At 39.4% G+C, this 27,599-nt stretch overlaps 1 protein-coding gene across 1 annotated transcript in view; it reads left to right on the top strand.

Annotated features, from left to right (window-relative positions):
* Positions 1-27,599, top strand: part of si:ch211-212o1.2 (uncharacterized protein LOC492735 homolog) — an 82,931-nt gene that overhangs the window by 17,088 nt on the left and 38,244 nt on the right. Inside the window, exons 2-3 of the mRNA XM_041795363.1 lie at positions 23,373-23,492; positions 23,728-23,819. Of these exons, the coding sequence (XP_041651297.1) occupies positions 23,373-23,492; positions 23,728-23,819 (212 nt within the window). The remainder of the gene's footprint in view (positions 1-23,372; positions 23,493-23,727; positions 23,820-27,599) is intronic.

The raw sequence follows: 27,599 nt of genomic DNA, 5'->3' as shown, positions 1-27,599 counted from the left end.
ATTCTCACTAAGAAGTATGATTATTCATATTTTAGTATGAAGAAAATGTCATAATGTAACTTCAATAGGAAATTATATATTTTTAAGTCAGGGGTTATAATAAAACCAAATGATATTAAGATGATAGAATAAAATAGAAGCTTGAAACAAACTAGTGTTTGATAAATGAATGTTAAACCAGCTAACGGCTTTGTCCCTCTCCTTCTTTCACTCATATTTTCTCATTTAGTGAGTAATAAAGTTCTAATCTTATTTTACACATTTAAAATCTGAACTTTAAAACCGGCAACACACTAGACAATTTTTTTAGTTTGGAACGATTTTTAAACTGTGAGAGACCACAGACTTCAGGACAATTTCCGAAGATTTTTCATCTTAAATCCTCTGAATGCACACACTAGACGACTCAGCCAGACTGTCAGATCACTGGAGACCAAACACCTGCCAACCTGCCTACGACCTTGTGTGATCACGTGACTTCAGAAAAAAAACAAAACATGGATGTATGTCGATACTGTCTTGCTGTCTCTCCACAACAGGCTGTCCTGGCATGTGTTACAGGTGCAGCAAATATCATAAAACAAGGGAAAGACTTGGGATGAAATCCTGGCTGAAATTAAGTTAACGTTGTGTTCATGGTTCTGAGTGGTGAAGGTACGTATGATCTGGCTGTGACGCTGCCCGGTCTGCTTGCTCTCATTGGTTGTTGTGGGTTGTCCGTCAGTGGCACTATGACCAAGAATCATAAATATCAAACGTATTTAATATTTACAATTAGGGATTTTAGAGGCTACGACGCGATTTTGAGCAGTAAAACAATCGTGTTGACACCACACACATGCAGATCACTCAGACAAAAAGTCATTTGCGATGAGGCTCCTCTTGGGATACGCCCCCCCGATCATCGGGGGAGGCAAATCTTGCCCCAGATTGGGCTTAAAATCCTGTAGTGTGTGGCCGGCCTAACAGTGACAGGTGATCTGCTTTTGTAAGCAGATTTTGTGTTGACTTAAAATCAGCGTAACTCTGTGGGTCATTGAATGTGAGACAAATCATCAACCAGGCTGTTAATTCATTGATTTCTATGTTTTCAAATCAGATGTTGGTCGGGATTACTGCTGAAAGATGTCTGCTGTGTCTCGTAGTAACGCTGACACACCGTATTAAATCATGCATAGCTTGAGGAAGAATGAGCCTTTAACTGTCTGTCCATTTTTGATGAAACAGTCCATTTACACCCGTCTTCTTCTCCTGATTGAGTAGTCTCTACTGTCACTGACTCGCTCCATCTTTCTCTCTGTAAACTCTCCTGTTTGCACCGCTGCTCCATGCGCCTCTAGTTTTCCAGGTTTGCTTGCGAGCTCTGAGCAAAGGATTTGAGTGGCTGAGTGGCGTTGCATGGGACGATCTGTACCGTCAAGTTAAGAAAAGCTGTGCCAATTAAAACTGACTCACGTCTAAAAGCAGTGAAATCTGCGCTGTTTCAGAACACACAGGAATTACCATGTTAACCATTTATAATACTCGCCCTATAAAGGGGGGCTGGCCCTTATTTGCTTTTGTGGACCACGGCCCTGGCCACAGTTTGACTCCTGGTCTTTGTTAGAGGAAATTTGGTACATCATTTTATTTTGCATGCAGAAACAAAATTATTTCACAACACCAAAAACTACCTGGGTCAAAATTATTAGCCCCCCTGATGCTTATAGTCAGTTGTGTCTGCGTTTGGCTGGATAACAGCCTGCAGTCATTTGTTGTAGTTTTCATCATGTCTCAGACACATCTCCTGAGGAATCCCACCCCATTCTTGTCTCAAAAACCTCCAGATTTAAGATCTTCTGGCATGGACCTTGGTGTTAAGTTCACCCCGCAGGTTTTCAATGGGATTCAAGTCAGGGTTTTGTGCAGGCCACTCAATAATATTTGCTTTGGTCTTCTGGAGGAAATTCTTTACCAGGGGCCACAAATGTTTTTGTTCATTTTCATGTTTGAAGACTAAACAGTGACCCAGGCCCAGTTTTGCTGCTGACTGTTGGAGGTTTGCTTTCACAATCTTCACATATCCTTCTTTCATCATTCCTTCCACCTTTACGAGATTCCCTCCAGTCTCAAACTGTATGTAAACATGATATTCACAAGTTTAAAGCACATGTCTCTGTACTGCAGAGGAGTGACCGTCCTGAAATCTGACTGGTCTGAGTTTCTCTTTAAGACGTGTTGAAGTGACATCACTTACTCCTCACATGTGACATGTGACACATTTCACACCGAGAAAGAGACTCCCTGAACTGCTGATCTCAGGGTCATGGAGGTCAGAGGTCAGAAAAATGAATGCGAGCATATGTGTTCAGTTTACATGGGCTGCTCTACTTGGCCTTGGCCTGTGTATGTGGATAAAAAGTGTGTGTATTTGAGAGCTCATTGACATGACTTGAATGGGATGGAGTATGTTAGCAGAGTCAGCAGAACCACTAGATCATACAACCTCACTGACGTACTGTATGAATATTGTATGTTCTTGTGTGTCTGTGCATACAGTGCAGTTTTTACTGACGTGTGTATTTTATCTACTTTGTACATCCTGGCTTAGTTAACAGCGTAGGGAGTCATGTTAATGATTTTTAAATTGTGTTTATGTATTGGTAAATCCATCCTTAATACATGCAACATGGGATTTGTTACAATGCCTTTGCAGTCAGGCTCAGACACTCAAGGAACTGCAGTTTTATACACTTCTAAACTGGCTTTCATTGATGCTTTATTGGAACAGTGATCCAGGAAAATCCCAAACCCTGCTCATATCCTCATGTACTAGTTACTTTAAGTTGTACTGTTGAACTTTTATCTCCTTTTTGAGTTGTAAATAATAAAGATGAAATAATCAAATGTTGCCTCACTATGTGTTACTTTTTACGTCATAAAAAATTATAATCAATGTTTATTTATAATGTTAAAATAGGAAATAAATCAAATATTTAGAGGCAGTTTTTGGTATATGAATAAAGTTGAATTTTGGCTCTTTTTAAGTCACCATAAAACAGTCGGTGATATTGTGTTGTGGATTTATGTGGGCTGCTCTTTTCGGTGAAGATATATAAAAATACTGACTGACTTTATTCCTAGATCAACTAAATTGAACACTGGGTCTCATTCATCCCCTGATCTTAAGAAGTATTGTGTTTTAAAATCCTCTTAAGCAGTTTTAAAACAGCTTCTGACATTCCCCAAAGATTTCTTTGTGGGATGCAGATGGCCTAGTGGTTAGGTTGCAGCTTTAGGCCCTCCACTGCATATCATTCCCTGCCTTTCTCTCCATCAAAGGCAAAAAGCCCCAAAACAAATCTTTTAGAATATTTCCTATGTATGATTTGTTTTTCGCTAAGAACACTTCAGAGCACTCTAGCCAACATTTGGCTGCTGATATGTGAGGATGAAATGATTAATTTTGCACTCATTCACACATTAATGTGCAAGAAGAACAATGACACTATAAAATAGAATGTTGAAGTCTAATTTACAGCTTTTTAATTAATTTTAACACTTTTGTATAATTGAAAAAATGCCAAAAACATGACTTAAATATGGTCAAGTATTAATTTAAACATGTAGTTCTGATCTTACCTGCAAATGTAAAACTATGAAATTAACTTTAGCACATGTAGAAGTTTTATTATTAGACACTTTAACAGTAAAAACCTATCCTCAGCAGTTGGTATAAATGTGTTTTAATGATCTTCCATTATTCAAAGTGGGGATGGGGAACTGTGGTTACCAGGAGGACTATGAATCTTTATTCCTAAGTGTCAAATTGTCACAGATTTTTGTTTATTCTCAATTGAACCATTAAGAGTACTAATAACTCAGAGTAAGAAGGGAAAGCTTTTATGATCATTTTTATACCAGCATTTATATTTTTAAACCCATGTGCAAAAAGAAATAGTTAATTAAATGAGCTAAACAAAAAACTAAGTCAAATTTATTACTATTTCCAATGCAGTGAACATAATTGTTGTGGGTTGTCTTATTCTTCTATTTTTTTTTTTACTTGTACTTCCTATTTTAAAGATGCCTGGCGCATATTGAAAGTTTCCAGAAGCAGTTAAAGCAGATTATATCTACTAATTTATTTCAAAGAAATGAACATGTAACAGCAGTCCAGGAATGAAAGTGAAATGTTTCTACTTCTCATGCCTCCATGTAGGGCTGTGGCAAGAATCTGGTGATATGATGCATATCGCAATACAGGGGTACTGATATCCATATATTGTGATATATTGTGATACTATGAGCAAGGCATTTTATATATACTGTGTAATTTTCAGTTGATAAATATAGAATATAAGAGAACAGAAATAAGCGTTTAATAAAAAATAGTCCTGCGTCAAACAGTGTTATAACTATCTGTGCAAGATGAAGATGGGGATTTTGTCAAGGTGTTAGTGGAGGGTGACTATGGGAGAAAAACTGGTGCTCATGTCCATCTTTAAGGACTGGTGGACTTTGTTGTGGGGAGAGCATGATGTGAGAGGCTACAGTGTTTTTATCATATTATGGAAGCCGTCATTCTTAACGACTCTAAGACGGCGCAGGACCCCCCAAAAATAAAGTATTGCCTGTGTGGTTATGGTTACATGAGACCAGCGGTAGCTTCGACTGGCTCTTTTCATGTTAGCCGTTAGCTTCAATGCTATAGCAGTGATGTCCAGCTCGCAGATTCCTCGTGTTGTCTCAGTATTTCACTCTGATAAGACATATCTTGCAAACTTCTGACTCCTGTCTAAGTTTGTACTGTACTGAATGTTTTGGAAGCCAACAGAAGTCCACACATCTGCTCTGCTAGACACAAGTGACCGGCTTGCTCAGGCTGGAAGGCTCATGTGATCTCATTGTCTAAACAGAGAAGAAGAGGAAAGTCTCAAATGCCTGCTGCCAATCAGTGGTCCGAGGTTGAAGTTACATTAAAAAACTACAGCACCAACAAAGTACATTATTAATTAATGAAATATCAATACAACAATTTAAAATATCGATATGGTATGGTGTCGCAAAATATCCTGATATAAGAAAAGATGAGATATTCCTTTGTTAGACCCCAAAGGGGAAATTCCAAAATTTAAAGCAGCAAAAAGTAGTGTAGACAAGGCAGGCCATTGGAGACAATAATACAACAGAAACTCCTGGATGAGTCGTCGTTGCACTCTTGGAGTGATTTTGGTTGGCTGACCACTCCTGGGAAGGTTCACCATTGTTCCAAGTTTTTTCCATTTGTGGATAATGGCTCTGACCGGGGTTGACTGGAGTCCCAAAGCCTTGGAAATGGCTTTGTAACCTTTTCGGGGCTGATAGATTTCAAATACTTTGTTTCTCATTTGTTCTTGAATGTCTTTGGATTGTGGTGTGATGCGTTTCTTTTTGAGATCTTGTAGCCTACTTCACTTTGTCTGACAGTTTCTATTTAAGTGATTTCTTGATTCAACAAATCTGTTGGCAGTTGGCCAGGGAAATCGAACTCAGCTTTCTAAGAACTGTGGTTAATCACAGTTAACAAGGGGGGAATTACTTTTTCACATAGGGCCAGGTAGGTTTGGATTTTTTTCCCCCCTTAATAAATAAAATCATCATTTAGAAATTGCATTTTGTATTTGCTTGGGTTGTCTCTGTGAGATATTAAAACTGTTTTGATGATCTGAAACATTTAAGTGTGATAAATAGTGATGCACGATAAATGTTTTTTTGAACCGATACCGATAACCGTTAATTTCCTACTCCTGATGGCCGATAACCGATAATAACCGATAAATTTTTTACAATTGTTGATTTAACAAAATAAGTTTATTTGATGTGTTTATGCACATCTGGGGGTAAGAAGGCGTTAATATGTAGTGAGCACAGATATTTATAACTAATTTTAACTAATATCACTCGTGTTTTTCAAAAAACAAAGAACTATTCTGACTTTATAACTGTTATTATAGTTAACTTTTTTTAGTTAAACAATTGTGTACCAAGTACAACATACACAAACAACTGACATAGATTTTCCCCCATAAAACCAAATGATAACAGGCTGTTATGCTTAACAAATGGAGATATTTGGGGGTCTGGGTTTTTTTTTCTTTTTCTTTTTCTTTTTTGCTTAAGCCAGAATAAAAGCGAGCTGATGTTTTACGTAAAGATTAAAAATATGCACTGACATAAGTCATATCAGAGATTGGTTAAGAATGTGAAGTCCACCGTGGTCTAACTGAATGAAACCACGTCAAACAGAGCAGGCAGGTATACGTTTATGATAGTAGCGATGGATCAGGAGACTGTCAGACTGATTTTGTTATTTTAAGGTTGCGCCTTTTGGCTCTGGCAAGCTTTCTGCAGTTTTCAATGCCTGCTTAGAATCAGAGCTCCGCTGACTCGGTCCTGATGCCTGCGGCTGAGGCTAGTGGCTGCTGCCGCTTTGTTTTAATGTCGTTAGGATGATGACTATAAGTGACTTATAAGATCCGTCGAGGGCTTCTTTGTACTCTTTGCGACTTTTGCAGGGCAAATTCTACACACACGGTCGTGTTGTCCTCCCCGTAAATACTGAATAACGCCACCGTGTTGTTAGCATTTTAGCACAGGGGCTGCTACTTTCTCTTTTTCTTTGTTGCTTTAATAAAAGGTCGTGTACTGCGGCGCCACCTGCTGTTTCGGAATGTGTAGTCTCCTGAGAAAGAAAACAAATGCCAGCACTGTTGTGCTGACAAAAATATATATGTTATTGGGACTCACCGTCATGATATCGGACCGATAAGTATGACGTAATAATTTCCTGTTATCGGCCCAATAACTATCGGCCCAATAGTTATCATGCACCCCTAGTGATAAATATACAAAGAAAAATCTGGAATCAGAAAGAGGGCAAATACTCTGCACTGTTTTATGTGGTGCTAAAATAGAAATTAAAATCTTCCTCTTTTAGTGTCACTTGCAGCAGCACTATATTCACTTTAGATCTATCAAAAATATTTCTGTCTTTGCGCATGGCCCTGCATGTCCTTATGTGGGCATAAAAGGTGCGTCGCTCTGTGATAAATAGGAGAAACTTGCACATGCCTCCAGCTAACGAGCACCTGGTATTCATCAATTTAAGAACACAGGTGCAAACTATTCAGCAGTTTAAGAACATGTTATGAATCCCATGCAGATTTCTCTTTGAAACCTTCTTAGGAAACATCTCAGAAAGATATTGGTGAATAAGGCCGAAATGTTTTATTTTAAAATTCATGAAAAGAGAACTGTGTGTGCTTTTGGTTAAAACAAGAAGGTCCATGTGGTGTTTTGTTTCTTCAGCTTGAAAAAAAAAAAAAACCTTTTCTAAACTTTTGCTATATTGTTTGACTTTTATCAAGACTTTTTTTTTTTTAAATGATAAATGTTGGACCTCTTGAATGATAATCAAAGTCATAGATTCACCCTGTATACACTTAGATGGATCACATACATAATGTAAAAAGGCTTGCACACACACTGTGGGCTCACTGTGCACACACTTTGCACACCTACACAGTGCATCCATGGCTTTAGGCGAGCCTTCTAGGCAGGATTTTGCTTTTGACCTTGACCAACGCTAGAGAGGAGCTGGGAATGCTGTGCTTTTTCAGAGATGAGCTGTGTGTGTTTGTATGTGTGTAATTATCCTTATGAGGGGCCGCAGATGAATATGGTGGTAGCAGAAAGCCCAGGAGATGTGAGGATGGCATGCAGCACACACACTCGCACACAAAGGAACACACATGATGGGATCTGTCCATCCTTTTTTTTTGTCTCCACAGGGGAGGCAGGCTGGAGCAGGGCCTACTTACACTGGCTCTCATGTGGGTTAAAAAGTGTGTGTTTTTGTGTTTTTGTGCCCGGCTATATGCATCTGTTTGTGTGAGCCATTGTGTCGGTATGCAGTTATTGGATTTCAGTTGCCACATTCCTCTCTTTGTTGCTGTTGAATCTACAGGGTAATGGATTTATTAAGTTTGTCTGGCAGGCCTGTGTGGATCTACATAAAGACATACATACTGTGTTGTAGCTAGTGTGTGATCGTTTCTTCATCTGTAGGATGTGTACTTTGCGTTGATGTTGGTTTTGTGTGTGCCAGTGATTGTGTGTTTGCTTGCGTCCCTGTGTTGTGTACTATTATTGTGTGTGCGTGCGTCCCAGGTTTTCTGGTCCGCTGAGATCAGATGAAAGGAAAGAGGCCTGTGACTGATCCACTCCTTCTGAACAGGGGAATTCGACCTCCCCCTCTCTCCCCCTCCCTCACCCCCTTTGTGTCTCCCTCCCTCACCCCATCGTTCCCGCTTACTGTCATTCTCTCTCTGTGTCTCTCTCCCCCGTCTCCCCCTCTTTCATTCTCTTTCTCTCTGAGCATGTGACCCACTTTTACCACCCACAACTCTCTCTTTCTCTCCCCCATCCCTCTCTCCCAGAGTCCCATCTGAAGACAGTCTACTGAGAGTAAACCAGGGGACACAGACAGAGAGACAGAGAACAAAAAGAGTAGCAGCTTTCTGCATTCCGCTCACATACAGTAACATCCTCTGTGAATTAGAGCCTAATGTGTAAGCAGACCATACATCAGTGTTTGCTAAGGCACTTTTTGTCTCATGTCTCGTAAACAAAAGAGAAAGTATTAAAAGGTATGGTCAGCATGTTTGACTCAGTCTTTTAGATGACCACAGACTTTCTGTGCCCAACTTTACGACCCTCTGTTTGTGGCTGCTGCCCAATTTCTTGGTGACTGGGGAGATTTTCAAAACGTATGACATAGATATTGTCTTTAAAAATAAAGATGTCTGTTTGTAGAGATTAAAAAGGGAAGGTTGTAACAAGAGAGCAACTGGTAGACAACAGGGCTGCAACAAATGATTCTTTTTTATGTCGACTAATCTGGCGATTATTTTTGCGATTGGTCGACTAATCGTGGCTATTTGGCATACTATTTTGGATCCCCATTTTACCTTGCTTTTTTATGCATGCACACCTGTGAAAACTTAATGGTTTAGCAAATTGACATGACATGTCAAGTTGCTACATCGTCAAGGTTTGTTTTTCCTCTAATATAAAAGTATTGAATTGATAACTAAAGTAAATTGCACACTAAATAGTGTTACTGAAAAAAACGTTACCCTAACAAATATCAAAGATGGTTTTCCGACTGATTAACGTACGGCACCAACGTTATAAGTAGGCTACTGGAATTAATCCTCGTGCCTGAAGCTAAAAGTGCTCAGTAACTAAATGCAAAAGATCTAAAAGATATTCATGCAACTTGCAAACTTGCCCACTCGCGGTATTTGAAGACGCGGCAGCTACAGTGTGTTTACCTTTCAGGTGTTCATGCATTGCTGTAGTGCTGCCATGGTACGAGAGTTTGACTTGACACAGTTTGCAGTTGACTTGTTTCGCCAATTTGTTTTCTGTAAAATTTTCCCAAACTTTAGAAGCTCTGGGTCGGCTTTTTGGTGCGTTCTCCGTGGTTTCCGCCATGCTTAATTTCTTCTTCTCAGTTTCTGTGAATAATGTAAACAGTGGGAGCGATACTGCCCCCACCACTTCCTGTAGTGAATTGCAAGTACAGATGAGTCCTTACTGGCCAGTACTAGATTTTACCAATATAAAAAACAATAATACGACGCGTCGACACTTGAATTCCCGCATCGACAAATTTTTATAGTCGACACAAACGATTATGTCGACGAATCGTTGCAGCCCTAGTAGACAACAGGATAACATTTGGACAGTATTCCTCCATACCAGGGGTGTCAAATCCTGAATTTAGGTCTAACCTGAGAGCCTAAGAGGGTCACATCTACCCATAAACTATCCACCTCATTTTCATCAGTGAGGAATTATAAAAAAAAATAGGCTTAGTAGATTCTTAGAATAAAAAGGTAAAGATGATAAGTTTAAGGCTCAATATCTGAGATAAAAAGTCAAGCTTATTAGTTCAAAAGGTCAAAATACAAAATTAAAAGTCAAAATAATGTTTTCAAAAGGCAATATATCAGATAGAAATTCAAAATCATGAGCTTGAAAGGACTGATATGACATAGAAAGTTGAAATCAAGAGTTCTGTAAATCAAAATATGGGATGAAATTCGAAAACATGAATTTTAGTGGTCAAAATATAAGATAAAATCCAAAATCATTAATTAAAAAGGTCAAATTATGAGAAAGCATTAACAATCATAAGTTTAAAATGTCAAAAAAAAGAGATAAATTTAAAATCTTGAATTCAAAGGGTCAAAAAATGAGATAAAAGACAAAATCATAAGTTTAAAGGTAAAAAAAGAGATAAATTCCAAATCGTGAGTTACAAAAGTACAAAAATAGGTGAAATTTGAAAACATGAGTTTTAAATGACAAAATACAAGATCAAATTCAAACCAAAGGTTTTCAAGGTCAAAATATGAGACGGACAGGCAAAAGTCATGAATTTAAAAGGTCAAAATGCCAGAAAAATACACAAGTTAAAAGAGCAAAATTCGAGATAAATTCTAAATCAAGACTTCAAAGAGTTAAAATATGAGATCAAAAGACAAAATCATGAGTTTAAAAGGTCAGAATATGATATCAAATTATGAATAATGAGTTTAAAGGTTAAAATATGAGGCGACATTCGAAAACATGAGTTTTAAGGTACAAGACATGGGATTAAATTCAAAATCATAGCTTTTCAAGTTAAAATATGAGAAGGAAAGTCAAAATAATGAACTTTAAAGGTCAAAATGCGAGATATAAAGTCAAAACCTTGAGACTTTAAGGTCCAAAAATGAGCTTCAATATGAAATCATTAGTTTAAAAGGTCAAAATATGAATGTAAATTTAGAAATTCGCATCTATCAGGTCAAATAATGGGATTTAAAGTCATAGGTGTTGAAATGGTCGGACCTTGAGATGAAATTTGAAAATCATGAGGAGAAAGGACAAAATGTGAGATAGAATCAAAATTGAAAAGGTTAAAAAATGAAATGCAAAGCCAGTACCTTAAGGATAGGTTGCAATTGTGAGATGCAAAGTTGAAAATATGAAATGAAGTAGAAATCTGTTGACCTCGTATTGGTTGACCAGTTTTAATAAAAATATGATTTAATCTTGTGGGCCAGGTATAACTGTACCCTGGGGCAGATTTGGCCCCCAGGCCTTGAGTTTGACACCCTGCTCCATACAGCTGGTTTCCTGTATCCAAATAAGCATGATAAAAGAAGATCAGACGCCTCATGTTAGCTCTGGTTGCAGGTTTGACTTGTGATACGGACACTGTTTTGTGCAAGTCATCGTTCACTCTCTCTCTCCAACATCCAGTCTTGCAACTGAAGATGTGCATGTTATGTTGAATGTTAATTTGTCACCATCTCTCTTTGGCACAAAATGTGTTTGCCCCTGTGTTACCCATTACTAAGGCCTAGTCCACACCTAAATGGTCTATGGTAGACCTTAACCTGGCACTTGGGTCCTCACTTAGCACTTTCAGGAACTGAATAGAGGATTGCTAGGAGCCTACATTGACTCCCAGAAGGCGTTGGACTCGGTGAGCAGGGTTGGAGGATTCTGGAGCTCTGCAAGATCCTATGTTCGCTTGTCCAGCTGATGTGTCCTGAACGTCCACTAGTATTAATATAAGGGTTTCTATGGCCTAGCACCTGCATGCATGCCTTAAATCAGCGAGCCAGTGCCAAGTGTTGGATGGAATGGTGTAAAGCACACTGTGGAGCAGTGGAAACGTGTTCGGTGGAAATGTGGCCAATCATGCTTCTCTGTTTGGCAGTCTGATGGCCGAGTCTGGGTTTGGTGGATGCTGGGAGAACATTACCTGCCTGACTGCATTTTTGCCTACTGTAAAGTTTGGTGGAGCAGGGATAATGGTAGAAGTTATTTATTCACTTTAATTACCATACCAAAAACGTACCGAAGCATGACTTCAAAACCGAAATTTTTCCGTACCGTTACACCCCAGTGATGATATATCTTTGCCCCAGTTTTTTTAAAGCACAGAATTATTGCCTCTTTTTTTAAAGATTTATTTTTGGGCCTTTTCATGCCTTTATTTGATAGAGGAAGGACAGTGGATGGACTCGGAAACAGGGAAGAAAGTGGGGAGAGACATGAGAACCCGGGCCGCCGGCGTACATGGGTAGCGCCTTAAACCACTCGACCATCTGCGCTCCCGAATTGTTGCATTTTAACAGAGCTGTGCCGACTTCTTTTTTATATCTATTGTGAATAAACTTGTCATGTCTTGTTTTAAACCGGAGAAGGTTTTACCCTGATGATCCATATGTTCATAGACAGAACCATAACATAGCTCTCTTAGTCCCTCTCATAAGTGAACTGCACATTTTGTCAAAATGTAATGCTGAATTTTAAGAGGCAGTATTTCTGATAAGAACTTTCACTGTTTCATATCACTGAGGTTGAAGTTGATTTATGTATGACTCATAATTTGGTCCCATGACAATTGTGCTCATTTTTTTGTGTTTGCTCACATTCAGTCACATGAATCTGGATTTTAATCTTTTGTTTGCTTGTTAGCGGAGCTCAGATTGCTCCTACTGTACATATTTGAACATGCCTCACTCCCTCACCCCATTTCCTAGTTCCTGAAAAAGCAGCAGTGAGAGGTAAAGGGGTCTTCTGTCTCTGTATCTCCTCTTCATTAGTCCATTAGTATTCAGGATGTGTTGCCTGCCTGCTTGCTGGCCGCCACTCATTCCCCAGACAGCGAATCAGCCGGCGTTGATTAATTTCAGCCTATTAGCACCCCTCGTTCTCCTCCCCCGGCTCCGCCCAGGTTAAATCCCCGTGCACACTGGCGTGCACGCTCACAGGCGGGGGTTGCTGCTGGGTGAGCGATGGCAGAGAGGTTGCCAGGGAGTCGGTTGTTGTCAGAACAATATTAATGAGTGTGCTGCTCCGGCCCAAAGTGTCTGTGAAGATATGTGTGTTTGTGTTTACCTGTGTCTAAGCATGCATGTTAATTTTAGTGTAAATTTGCCAAATGAAGATGTGCAAATGTGTGTTTCTAAGAGCTACATGTTGCTATATGCCAGCATATGTCTGCCCATACTTACATGCTAGTAAAGGCTGTTTTTGTGTGTCTTTCTGTAGCTGTGTGTGATATCCAGCAATGCCATGGCCTCAGGGACAAGGGCTTATGTGCGTGTGTGAAAGTGTGTGTGAAACAGAGAGAGAGAGGGAGAGAGTGTGGTTGTGCGCTCTGCGGAGGCCTGTCCTAGTTTCCTTCCCCTCACCAGGGAGCCGGAGGATCCAAGGACTGACGCACATCACCTGACAGCCGCCCCACTGCTCCACGGCCCTGCACTGTGTGTGTGTGTGTGTGTGTGTGTGTGGGTGTGTGTGTGTGTGTGTGACGGAGATGGTGTGTGTGAGTTTGTGTGTGTCAGAGGGAGAGAGAGAGAGAGAGAGAGATGTGAGAATGTGTTAGGAAATCCATCAGTTGGATCATCATTCTGTGTGATAGCGCACAAATGGTGGTGTGTGTGTGGGTGCAGATGCCATGAGAGAGTTGAGAGAGTGAATTTTGTTGTACTCATCCCTGGAGGTGTGTGTGTGTGTGTGTGTGTGTGTGTGTTATGTGTGTGTAGCTTGGAGCAGAGAGGAGAAAATGGTGTCACATGAAGCTTGGAGACAACAGAGCTAACTGCGCTCTATTTAACCTCGCTGTGGACTGAGGCTATGTGAACTGATTACCTGAGCTTCATTATGTAAACACATTAAATAGTTCAACTGGACCTGTGCGACATGTGCAAAACAGAGGCTCTAATCTCTGAACCATAGTCTCCTTGATGCATGTTTACCCAACTCTCACCTGCTACCTTTAGACCAGACTGCAGCGTAACTGTCCACACAGACGCACTCTGCCAAGAAGAAACTAGAATTTTGAGTGTAGCTTTGTTTTAGTTGTTGTCAAGCTTGTGGTAATAAAAGCAGCAAGTACACCAGTGTTTCCCCTACCATTATATTAGGGAGCGCCCAGGCCCCCCAACTGTACCCCCTGTCCCCCTTGATGGCCTAGTTAATTTAATTTAATTTTCTATATAGCGCCTGATCACAACAGAAGTCATTTAAGGATACCTTTCCTATAGTACAGGTCTCTACCTTGTCCCTTTATTAAACAAACTAAATGAAGCTTATGCTTATTAAGTTCAAGCAGGAAGACAGTTTCACTTCAACTCACCCTTTCATTCACTAGTAACCGCTCACTCACCTTTCCCCCCTTTTGCCGCACCTGTTCCTGCTCTAGTAATCATCAATGGGCGTCTACTCGCTTAAGCTTTGAGCCAATCCCTTCCAGCCATGACCTCTCTTAATCCAATCACCCTGCAGCTGTCATATTTTAAAATCTGTTCTCTTTCCTTCACAGTCAGTCTGTCATTTCAGTGCGATCGCTGCAACCCTCCTCCTCCCCAGCCACCTCCATTACATCTCATTAGCGTCTGGGTCAAGCTCCTCTGAAATCTACTCCTCAGAAGTCTCTTACTCATCTTATCTTACCCCTTCCATCACCACCACCAGTGTCTAGACTCCAGGGGGTATCCTATTCTGCTGTCCGCCTCACTACCCCTTCAAGTTCATAAAGACATCATGATGGAGTCTATACTCCAAAGACATTTCACAATTACAAATATTGCCAAACATTTCCAAACTTGTAAAATACATCATTGTTAAACTCGGATAAGTCTCTCCTGATTGAAAAAGCTTTATGTTACTTATATTGTTTACACGAATGCATGTCATTTCTGAGTCCCAGTTTTCTGCTTGTTCCTTCTGACATTATATACAGAGCTAAGCAGACCCACACACTCACTGACCAGAGAGGCCCCCTCCTCCTCCCCATGTCAGAGCTGGGGTCATATGTGTGCTGGGATACTTTGACTTAATATCATAAGAGAGTTCTCCAATGCAACTGGTTTATCTGACAAACGAAAAAACGGCGGGAAACGTGGTTAAAATGAGCGAACAGTTGGGCTCAGTCTGCACCAACTCCCTCTTGATCCTCTCACCTCAGCAGGCAGAAATATGCATGGCCCCTCACAGGTGTGTGGGGGCAGGTGTGCCGTGAATATTGGAGGGGATCAGTCCCAATACAGACTATGACTGAGCGGCCCATCCGCGGGTCACCTGACAATCATTTTATCATTTAAAAATTCATTCATCTGGGATCAATAAACTTCATTCAGAACTTCAGATGTCAGACTCATTTGCATGTGGGGAGGCCTTTTAAAAAGCATGGGTAAATTTTACACTGAATATTGGTCTGTGATACAGTCCTAAAGTTGCTCCTATTGTGGCAGGCAGGCGGATAGGTACACACGTGGACAAAATTGTTGCTACCCTTCTGTTAATGAAAGAAAAATCCACAATGGTCACAGAAATAACTTGAATCTGACAAAAGTGATAATAAACAAAAATTCAATGAAAATAACCAATGAAAATCAGACATTGCTTTTGAACTGTGGTTCAACAGAATTATTTAAAAAAAACAAACTCATGAAACAGGCCTGGACAAAAATGATGGTACCCTTAACTTAATATCTTGTTGCACAACCTTTTGAGGCAATCACTGCAATCAAATGATTTCTGTAACTTTCAATGAGACTTCTGCACCTCTCAGCAGGTATTTTAGCCCACTCCTCATGAGCAAACTGCTCCAGTTGTCTCAGGTTTGAAGGGTGCCTTTATGGGTTTTTCTTTCATTATCAGAGGGGTACCAACAATTTTGTCCACGTGTGTAGGTAGGCTGGTCTGGCACACAATCTCCAGCTCATCCCTAAGGTGCTCAGTGGGATTGAGGTCAGGGCTTTTTGTGGGCCAGTCAAGTTCTTCCTCACCAAACTCATCAAACAATGTTTTTATAGTCTTCACTTTGTGCACTAGGGCACAGTCATGTTGGAATACAAAAGGGCCTTCACCAAACTGTTGCCACGAATTTGGAAGCATAGAATTGTCCAACATGTCTTGGTCTGCATTAGGACTGGACTTCACTTGGGATAAGGGGCCTTGCCCGAACCCTGAAACCTAGCCCCATCCCATTATCCTTTCTCCACCAAACTTCTCAGTTGGCACAGTGCACTCAGGAATGTTTTACTCACACAGGTTTGCACACAGCTGCTCAGCCATGGAAACCCTCTCCATGAAGCTCCGCCCCATAGTTTTTGTGTTTACACAAATGCCAGTGGAAAGTTCAAAACTCCTCAGTAATGGAATCAGCACAGTGTTGAGGACTTTTACACACCATGCATCATAGCAGTTATTAACCTACTCTGTGATTTTACGAGGTCTTCCACTTTGTGATTTACTAGCCTTTGTTCCTCTACTCTTCCACTTTCGAATGATATCACCCACAGTGGACTGTGGAAAAAATGCGTTAATGCTCGTAATTAATCTGGAAAGCTTAATGTGTTAAAAAAAAAATAACGCAATTTAGTCATATGACTAAGTATGACCACAACTTCCTCCTGTAGTCTTCCTGCACGGATGTTTATGTTACTGGGATGAAAAGGTTAAAGGCGGGTCAAACGCAGCCAGCAGTGATGAGTGAGAAGACAGACCCAGGTCTGCTTTATGGCAAATTTTAATTAAAAAAGCTGCCTAATGGAAGTCTGGATGAAACAAAAGTTTTTTGTACATACTGCCGTGATGAACTGTCTTTACACCGAAGCACAACGAGTCCCAAGTACCACCTCCGGGCAAAACGCATCTTTGCTAATGTTAGCAACAACACTAACAACATCACGGGATCAAGCCATGATAGCTAATGTTGCTAATGCTAGCAAATATGCTAACAACAACACGGGATCAAGTTATGACAACTAATATTGCTAATGTTAGCAAAGACGCTAACAATAACACAGGACCAAGCCACAACATCAAGCTACACCGGCACAGTCACCGGCGCGGTCCAGCAGACCTGGATTTGTCCCCTAAACCACAACAAGCTGATTAATGCAATCACTAATGGGTCGCCAGAGACTGCAGACCGTCGACATCATTGACATCAAGGAGCTTTCAAGATTAGGGATGCACCGATCCAACTTTTCTGGTCCCGATACCAATTTCGATACCTGGGCTTAGGGTATCGACCGATACCGATACCGATCCGATCCGATACCAGTGTTAAAATAACAACCTGCATGCCCTACTGTAGGATAAGACTGGTAATTCTTTGGGGTAAAAGGCAAAAAATGTGTACATATGGAATTACTGAAGTTGATATTTAATCTATAAAGTGTTTAAATGTTTACCAGCAGTTTGGTAAAAACAGTGCTTCAGAACTTACAGAAATTACTGTTCAATTGTAAACTTTTATACCCTGTAGACTGGTAATGCAGCAAAAAACAAAGAAAGTGCCTCAGAGGTAACATTCCAGTACAAAACTGTATTACACAAGTGTTTGTAACCACACACTGTAAACAAAGTGACAATTCGTGAGAATATAGTGCAAACAACCTTGTTTGATTAAATCATAATTTAGCCTTGGTGTCAGGTTCTTTAAGTGACAACAAAAATAATAGTAAAAAATAAAATACAATCTTAACAGTTAAGTAAAATAAAAATTCACCTGAAGTAACAACTACCTAAAAAATGTCCAAATCAAGTAGCCTTTGAATTCCTGTAACAATTGTTACAGCAGCTGAAGTGTCCATTTCACATATGAGTAGGGGTCACTTTTTTATTCAGAATGTAACATCTTTTAGTTCTAACAATAGTTGTCCACATACTTTTTTGTAGAGTTCAGGCAGAGCATTCTCAGAAAAATATTTACGGGATGGCAGACAGTACTGTGGTTCCAAGTGTTCAAGAAGGCGATGAAACCCCTCGCTTTCAACCACTTGCAGGGGCTGGCCGTCTAAAACTATAAATTCCAGCACTTTCTCTGTTATTTTTGACGCTTTCATACTGTCAGCGGAAAGCTTCTCTCGTCTTTGCAGAGTAGCCGACAAAGTTAGCTGCTTTGTTTCGTCGGTCCTTTTCGTTTGTTCGTAGTCCTCATATTCTTTGGCGTGGTGCTTCTTTAGATGCTTAATTAAGTTTGTTGTGTTGAATCTTGCTGAGTGACCGCCCCCTCTCGAAACATTTGCTTTGTATATATTTCATGACGCCGTTGTTGTTGTCGGTGTACTGAGAGTGAAATGCCTCCACACCGCGGAGCCTCTGCGGTTAGCCGCCGCCATGATATCATTGCTCTTTTCTTGGCAGGCGCATGCGTGTGACGTCATACGAGGGCACCGGTAAAAAAAATATTAAAAAAGACATAGAGCGGGATGCCTAGATCGGCACCACGGATCGGCCCTCTCCCACCGATACCCGATCCAGCTTTGAGGGGCTGGATCAGGCCGAAACCTGATACCAGGATCGGGATCGGTACATCCCTATTCAAGATGTCATCTGGGTATACGTACAAAATATATTGATATCGGCACCCTGTATCATGATACATATCGTATCAGATTCTTGCCAATACACAGCCCTACCTTTAACACATCTGAAGAACATTTCTCCTGAAGAAAAAACACTGACAGTTTTAATGCTGAAATGTTTCTCAGTTTTAATGTAACTCATCACCTTTTCACCGAATAGTGCAACATTTTTCATCTTTAAATTCGAATACTTGTTTTTCATTCAACATTAAGGCCCTTTGTGCAATTTGTGCATCCTTTTATGATTATGATCCCATCTTGTATCCTCCTTTTTTCTGTTTTTGAATACATTTTCATGTGTCTCTGCACTATTTCAGCACTTTGTACTTTCTTTAAAAACGTAGTTCATGTGTAGTTATTAAAAGAATCTAATGAGAGAAATCTGGAACAAATGGCTATACGGTGAAGAACTGTCTGTTTTTGTTTTACTGTAGTCTTGATGTTAGAAATCGGGGGATTGTGAAGAAAATTTGTTCTGACAGACACAGAGCGGCCTCATAGGGCGGGTAGAGGGAGACCTGGTGTCCTTCTCAGCTTGTATTGAGCCGCTGATATCTATACGATATATTTAACACAAGATGTCAGACTCCAATTAAGAGAGTGACTGAGCAGGTTCAACATTATCGAATTAATCGGCTTATAGCTGAGTAAATTAACTCAGGGATAATGGTGCTTTAAGGTTATGAAAATTTAATATATAGATATTTTATGCATAAGGTGCAGTCTCATTATGATAAGAGGTTTGATATCTGAATAAAAGACAAACAAGATGAGTTAAGATCAGATCAGAGGAGTTGATAAGTTAAGATTTATTAATCCTGAAGGACACTCTGGGAAACAGGGATTTTCTCTAGCTGGCTGCCATCTATAGAAAAGGATCATATTCCTAATACCCAGGTATTATTAGTATATGACATTTAGTATATGATTGGTTCTCTGAGCTGTAACATGAACAAATATATCTATTGTAAAGACTGAGATGTGTTAGTGTTAGCACCAAGAGTAGTTGAGGAGCAACTATGGCTATGCCCACTGTGATTTCAAATCTGGGGGGATGCATGGGCAAAGTCCCCTATGATGCCGTCTGGAAGAGAGTTTAGACTTGTTTTATATGTGTTTGGATGCTTGTATTTGGATGTTGCTGTTCCTGCTGGGATTCTTTTGGTCATGCTGCTGGTGTTGTTGTTTTTGGTGTGAGACAAATGTGCACTATGAGTGAAGTTATCCACTGAATTAGAGCTCCCACCTGTAACTTCAGGTGTTCCTAAAAGACACATAGAGCATGTTCTTTAGTGTCCATCTCCCTGCTATGAGGTTGATTTTTCCAGAGCAGACCAACCTTACCACAGATTTTCCAGAGTTACTGCAGCTCTCGCACTGTAAAATATTTATATATTTAATATTTAATAATTTCAAAAGTGCAGTTTAACCATACAGTGTGGACCAACATAGACACTTTTAAAGTGTTGAATTTAACATTAAATGAGTTTAATTAACACCATCAATTTTGCTGTATATTTAACTTTATTATAGAGATGTGACTTCACCACAACGGCCTGGTTGGAGATCTATTCTCTTGATGTTCCTGCCTACAAGGAAAGCTCATATTTTACCGTACAACCCCTCAGTAGATACTCAGTAGCCAAAGTAAACTTTAAATTAAATACTTTGTACTTTAACTTGAGTGAATTTATAAACCAGTACTTTTGCTCCAGTAAATTTTAACTAGAGTAACTTTGACGGTTATGATTTGAACAACTTTTGAACTTTGGGATTGCTATTTGATATGCAATCATTTTTAAGTCCCTCGTCCTATGTTTTTTTTCAACATACAAGCAATACATCAGTCTGTATTGTAACCAACACAATATCTGATAAGTTAAACCTATTCTGAACAACTTTAAAATACCCTAACCCTTCAGATTATTTTGACTCAGTGCAAATTCAATCAGAACTAATGAAATGAAGGGAATGATTTTTTTTTCCTCATTTTAATGAGACGAAAATATATTAAAACAAGAAAGGAGGATGTTTGGCAAATTATTTAGAATTATAATTGATAAATAAAGAATTTAATAAAGAGGAGATTCGCACCCCTAATTTTTCTGAAATTTAAAAAAATTGATGAATTAAACCAGTTGTAGTGGGTTGGTTCTTTGACACAACTTTGTTACTTTTTTTAAGGAGCAAAGCTTGCAGCTTCTTGCTATTTCCAAGATGTATCCTAAGCAGAGCTGCTGTTACCATTATAGGGGAAAACAGCACTAATAAAGGTGTAAAACAACAGTGCATGATCATTTTCTTCATCTAACTTTAGTCTAAAAAGGAAACAAAAGAGATTTTCATAACATCCTTGAGTTTCAAAGTCAAACTCATTTAAAAGTCAAACTTCTGTCTCCTCTTGAATGAGCCATCTGTCTCTGCACAACTTTGATAGCGTCTATTTTTAGAAGGTGAAGGGTCACATTTGATGATTCGTAAAATATCCATAATATCATATCTTAAATCTCCCATGACAGCGTCAGTCCATACCTTATGAGAGGCTGATAGCATATTCATTGTCACACAGGTCTATAGGCGCACACACTCACACGGCTGCGTGCTTTATTAAAAAACTGTCATGAATATCTTATAGGCTGCTAATGCTGTGTGATATATTAGGATCTGAAGACATTAAAGTTTCAAAAGCACATTAGACTGGCAAAGAAAGGAGGATTAGAAAAAAGGTGCCAAAAGGGGGGTGTTAAGAGACAAAGAACAAAAGAGGGCGACTTTAAACAGATCAGTGGTGGTTTATTTTGGACGTTTTAGAGTTTATTTCTGTAAGTGGGTTAGATTTCCTGTTTGGGCTCATAGCTCGGACGAGCCAGAACAAAGGCAAGACGCAAACAAAGGGACAAATTCAAAGATGTGAAGCTTGTGAAAGACTCAAGACTTCTGGATAGTAACAGAAAACCCAGCAGTAGATGAACTGCACATCAAAATGTGTGTGTTTTTAATAATTCAGCTCCTCTAATCTTTAGGGCTGTGCAGTTTAAGAGTTTTAGTCTGACCCTCTCATCTCTCATAATACTGCTGATCTGCCAGTTTAGAGTACGAGTACTTAAAGAAAGTCCCTTTCCCTCTGTTCTTTAGTTAATATTGCTGACCTATAAGTTTGGCCTTGTCCCTGCAGAGGTCTACCTCCCACCTGAAAAAGACTGGGAGAGTCCAGTGGGGGCCTGATGCTGCGTCAGCACTGGTGTTTCACATATGAGAGGTCTTGACCCTGCAGCCTGGAGTACACTTGTCTTCATCTGACTGATTACATATTAACAACCTGGACACCCACACCCACACTCACTGTCATTGTGGTTGATGGTCCTTTGACCTTTAGTAAAAAGCACGCTGTTCTCTCAGTGGTCTCATGGACCTCACTCAATTCATTAATACAGAACATCACAACCCTCATCTAGGGCTGGGCGACAGATTTTTAAGAGATAATGAAAGATTTTCAAACAACACATACAGTAGGGTGAGGTAATTTTGTTTGTATTGATATAGTTGATATGCATAGTAAAAGAGCCAAAAGATCGTTTACTCAGTGACACAGTGACCCTGTGATGACTTTGACTGTTATGTGAGCATTTTTCCACTTTAAACTAGTCGGTTAAACATGATTTGAATGTGCATTTAGCAGTGTTGTAATGGTATCAAAATCTCACAACATAAAAATACCTCAAAAACAAGTCCACAGTATGGTATTTATTGTGGTATCAGGTAGTTATTGTAAACATAGTCTTGGATTGCAGTAGCACAAGATAATATCAGCAGCAAGAAGCTCTGGAAATTTAAATTAACCGCAATCAGTGCCTTCACAGGCAGGGCTGGGCAATATATTGATTGTATCATGGCTTTTGCCACACTTGGTGTATAAAATGACAAAATCGCTGACGTTGCACGTTGCACTGTTTGTGTCATTTTTTGAGAAACTGAAGCCACACTTTCGACAGCTTTGGTCTGTTTTTGTGACGGTCCACTGTCTTGAGTTCTTGCTCGCTTGCTGACTGCCTTTTGCAAGACCGTGTTTTTTCAAGGCTCGTGGAAGTAAGGCATTGATAAGGGAATCATTAAGATTAAAAGATGCCATGATGCCAGTTGGAACCGGTTCTTGATTCCCATTCCTATTCACCAGTCAAAATTATATTATCCAAATAACTTCAGACAGTTAATTTTGTCTTAACAAATAATGGATCCTGCTGATGTTGCCTTCACGGTGTAATTTATGAACTTATATTTGTCGCAGATAGCCATGGTTAAAAAAGGAAACATTAATACTTTATTGTAGAATCGAATGTTGTTTGTCTTGTTTGTCAGATGAATTCTATTTCAGGAGGGACTTGATGTTTTTTACCATCATAAAAGCTCTGTATATAATTTTATTGGTATTAGCTAAAATGAATTTAATGATGATGATATATTTTATTCATAAGTGCCTTTGTCAGCACTCAAGGACACTTTACAGATTAAAAAATGAATACAATAAAACAGCAGATAAAAGCTTTACACAGTATAAAATAGAACAATGTAATTGGAGTGAGTATGCTTTCCTGAACAGGTGAGTCTGGATTTGAAAAGAGGAAGAGAGTCAATGTTCCAGATGTCTGGTGAGAGTGAGTTCCAGAGCTGGGAAGCAGAGCAGATATCAAATATCAGCAAAAATCACATTTTTCTGCATCCTACAATGTGATTGTTGGTCCATATTGCCCAGCCCTTCCCTTGACTTCTTATCACTACCACTCTCATCTTTACATTGTTAAAACATTACAACGCCCACTGTCTAGTGAGAAAATGAGCTCCTTGATAGTGCTGGGGTTAATGATTTTTGTATTTGTCATTTTCCTTCTTTTTCTTCTATAGGTAAGCGGCTCCAGGAGTGGGTGTGTGTCATTCTGTGCCTCTTTCTCTTCATCATCAACTTCTCCTTCCTCCTCCTGCACTTCTCCACAGTTCACATCTTCAAGATCATCCTGGGCATCGGTGAGCAGATTCAACATACTGTGTGTTACATAAACAACGCTAAAGCCTCTGTCTGCACTTCCTTAAATTTTGTATTTATATAAATCACTTTTCAGCAAATTCTGCTCTTTCAAATCGCGATTTCCCATGTGAGCTTTGTAATATAGTGGTTATTTGTCTGCTTGTACATATAATAGAAACATATGTTTCTCCTTTTTTGTCTCTCTGTTTGTTTTTGTCTATGTTTGCATGCCAGTCCTAGGGATAGTGACGGCAGACTTTGCATCGGGGATGGTACACTGGGGCGCAGATACCTGGGGATCTGTGGACATCCCTGTTATTGGCAAGGTGAGCCTGCATACATATATTGTATACAAACACAGAGGGAGGCTGCATTAAACAACACATAACAGTTTGCCATCAGTTAGGCTTTACAGGTACAAAGTAAAGCCTTGTACTTCTCATGTTCCCCTGAAATCACTCCTCAGCCACAAATGAATAAGCATGTGGATAAATGCCCTAAAAATGAGACACGATCGCTGTTTTGTTGGTGGTACAACCAGGTGTAAAGCTGTCGAAAGAGATGCATAGCTCTCTCTGTCTGGTTTTATAATGTAGCTGTTAAACTTTTAAATGTTTGTACCACTTCAGTTGAATAAATATATTTATGTAACAATAAAGGTTTAAGCTTAAGTGTGTACTCTATATTAGACAGTAAGGATGCGCCGATCTTTTTTTTTCGTACGCTTTCCTGTCATCTATGAATATGACTGACCAACACCTACATACCAAAACTGTCATATTTCGCCACAGATCAACTAAAGAAAAAAAGATGTATCTGATCCAGAGAGCTTGTGCAAAGGGGAAATTCACGCTAACTGCACACAAAATGCACACAACTGCTCTCATTATGTAAATGAGGAGTAGGAAGAGGAGTTTTCAAAAAATCTGTGCCTGTTGCTCCCCCTTATATGCAAATCAGCTTCATCACAAATAGCAACTAATCCACAGAGGCCTGCACTAACTGCAACAGGCAGTAAAAATGGTGCAATTTAACACCAAATTATACCAAGTATTAAATCAGAGCTATTTCTCTCTCCCCCTCTTGCTATCCTATGGTAGATTTTTATTAACACCAAATGGTCGTTGAACCGAAAGGCATAAGTAACTTTAGAATAAACACGCTTTAAAATAATGAAATGCATTGTTTTTTTGTTGTTTTTTTTTCAGTATTTTTATTGAGTTTCTTGGATGCACAGCCACAACAATCACGTAAATATGAAATAGTACATTCATTATGTAGTCAGAAGCCAAAATAAATGGGAACACATTAAGTGTAGGCAGAACATACCATAACACTATAAGTAAACCCTTAAATGGAAAGAAGAGCAAACAGACAAACACATAAAAATTAAATTAAATTTAAATAAAGGGGGGAGGGGGGTACATATATGCACAATTGCTCATAGCAGAGAAGATGGGACTTAAAAGGGGGTAGGTAATGAATTGCATTGTTAACCAAATGTTTGACTCTCCTGCCTTGTGTGCTCCTCAATCTTAGATATGTTGACATGTTTCTCTAACAAATATTTTTCTTTGATCATCTCAAAGCTAAGCAGGTTACCCTCTTTCATTATGGTGCATATAGCTGCAATCCTTTTAGCTATCCAGATTTCCCTGTTTTAAAGTTTACTCCTGTGTCGCTGCTGTGAACCCCTTGAAAAGTTCCAGGGTCACTCAAAAATATGTTCTTTCGTTACTAACTTTAATGACGTCACTAACTAGAAGCTCCCAGTGCACGCCTGTGATGAAAACTTGTTTGAAAATAAAGCAAAATACAAATGAAAAGACAGAGACAAAAACAGGAGGCAGAGAGCCAATCAGACTGAGAGCAGAGGTTCATAGACAGTGAGTGTCTGTGTGGAGGATTAGGAGGATGTCTGCTGCCAATAGAGTTACAGATCAGAAATAGTTAACTGTGAATTCACTGTTGATAATGTGAAGACCAGGGGAAATCATGTCTACAAATGACCGCATGTACATAAATTTAAATATATAACCAATTAAAAACAGGATTTCACAGTAAATCTACCTTTTATGCAGTCATGCTCATATTATTCATATATGCAATTAATTGCAATTCATTAATCACAAAGCCTGTAATTTATTTGATTATTTTTAAATCGCCTGACAGCACTAGTATTTTACAGTATGAGGTCAAACGTTGAAGCTTGTTTGTTTGAGCACAGCTTATGTTTGGATTTAATTTTTAACTAAGGAAAATCACTACTAAGTTTTGGGCACCTTCCTTTGGCTGCTTCAGTTGGATTTGATGACTGAATTTTTTTACATTTGTGGTAAACTAAAAGTTGATCCTAAAGATGCCCGTCATTTAAGAGTTTAATATCTGCTCTACTTTTTCCAGCAACATAAGATAGTTAAATGTGTGAGGTTTTGTTAAAACAAATGCTTTAAAAGGACTTTGAGTAATTTGTAACAACAGCTTAACCTTTTTTATGACCCACAGACAATAAAGTATCATACAAGTCGCCTCCAGCTCAGTGTGACTCTCTCCAGGGGCCTTGTTACCATGGTAGCATGAAGGTAGCACCTTAGTCCCCTGAGCCTCAGGACCGCCATAGTGACCTGGAAACTAAATGTCAGAGTCTCACAGAGGGATTTCCCTATACACAGTAATGTCCAAGGCCAATACACAACACACGCCCACACACACATAGAAACACACACACACGACTCAGTCTGTGAATGGCCTCAGCCTGAGCCTCCACAAGCTGTCACCACATTTGCTCATACCGTGTGTCCGTGAAGATGGATGCACATACATTTAATCCAGACATTAAAACAAGTTACTCTCATTAATGCACACACATTTTGTCCCATTTCCCTCAGCCAATTAGAGTAAAGGTCGTCCTCATTTCAGCCAATTAAATCAGTGTGATCAGGTGCAGCTCACTGATTGGTTTTTGGGAACTTTGTTGTGATTGATGACATAAGAATTCACTCTGTGTGTGTGTGTGTGTGTGTGGGTGTGCATGTGTGTGTTTCTTTTTATTATCATGAAATATTCATTTATAATTAATTAATAGAAGTCTTAAAGTACACTTGACTTTGACACCAGTAGAACTGTTGTCATGATAGTTACCCTGCACTCATGTTAGCCAGTTTGATTATAAACATGTATAATTCTTTTCAAGGAAAATGTATAAAACCTTTGCAGTTTTAAACCAAAACCAGCACTACAAGCAGCACCTCACATTAAACTGAGCATGTCAGGGTTTGGCATGTGTTGGGGTTTGGATAAAGGAGACAGAGCAATGATGCATATCAGACACAGAAATGATTGCCGCTATAAACTGTCATGTTTTCTGCACAAAACTTAATGTGAGACCATAGCATCAATACCAGAGTAACCAGCTGATTCACGACAGGTGGGTTATATTAGCCCTTAACATCAAATTGCAGACAGATATCTAATGGTTGCATGCATGCCAGGGACATTTTTGTAGGTTCTAGTGTTTAACACATGGCTAAAAAAATCATAATCCTAGGTTGCACTTGCCGCAGGGGTAGACTTTTATAAATTTTGTAGAGGGTGCCACTGAGCCTATTAGGGATGCCCACTGACAAGACCCATAGAAATGCAGATAAAATCTCTAATTTATCAACTGTCCCTGAGTCTACCAAAATTCCTAGCAGTAGAAGTGTTTTGAGTCCCTGAATTAACTACTTCCTGTTTCATGGCAAATAATGCATTGCAACAGCCACATCCTCAGACACAGACCTGTGAGCTTCACATGGCAGCATCTGTGGATCAATTTAAGGATGTAAAATCTATTTAAAGATGGATTTGGGCAACATAGAAGGATTTTTCTATGATTTTTGAGCCCCTTTCAGTGCCACAGTGAGATGTCAAACTTTGAGGTGATGCCACAGCCACGCCCTCTGTGTTTTGTACACGAGCTAAATAACTTTTTCTTTAATTAATATTGTCCTTAAGCAGAAAACCAACTTTTGAGTTGGTCCTTAAAGAAATGAACCATAAAAGGACTCCTTGAAACCGCTACTGTTTCTGTTTGTTCTTAACTGAAAATTAAAAATAGCAGACTT

This window comes from Cheilinus undulatus, linkage group 9 (assembly GCF_018320785.1).
Source record: "Cheilinus undulatus linkage group 9, ASM1832078v1, whole genome shotgun sequence".
Taxonomy (NCBI): Eukaryota; Metazoa; Chordata; class Actinopteri; order Labriformes; family Labridae; genus Cheilinus; species Cheilinus undulatus.
The sequence above is the reverse complement of the archived record's forward strand: the minus strand, read 5'-3'. Positions and strand labels throughout refer to the sequence as shown.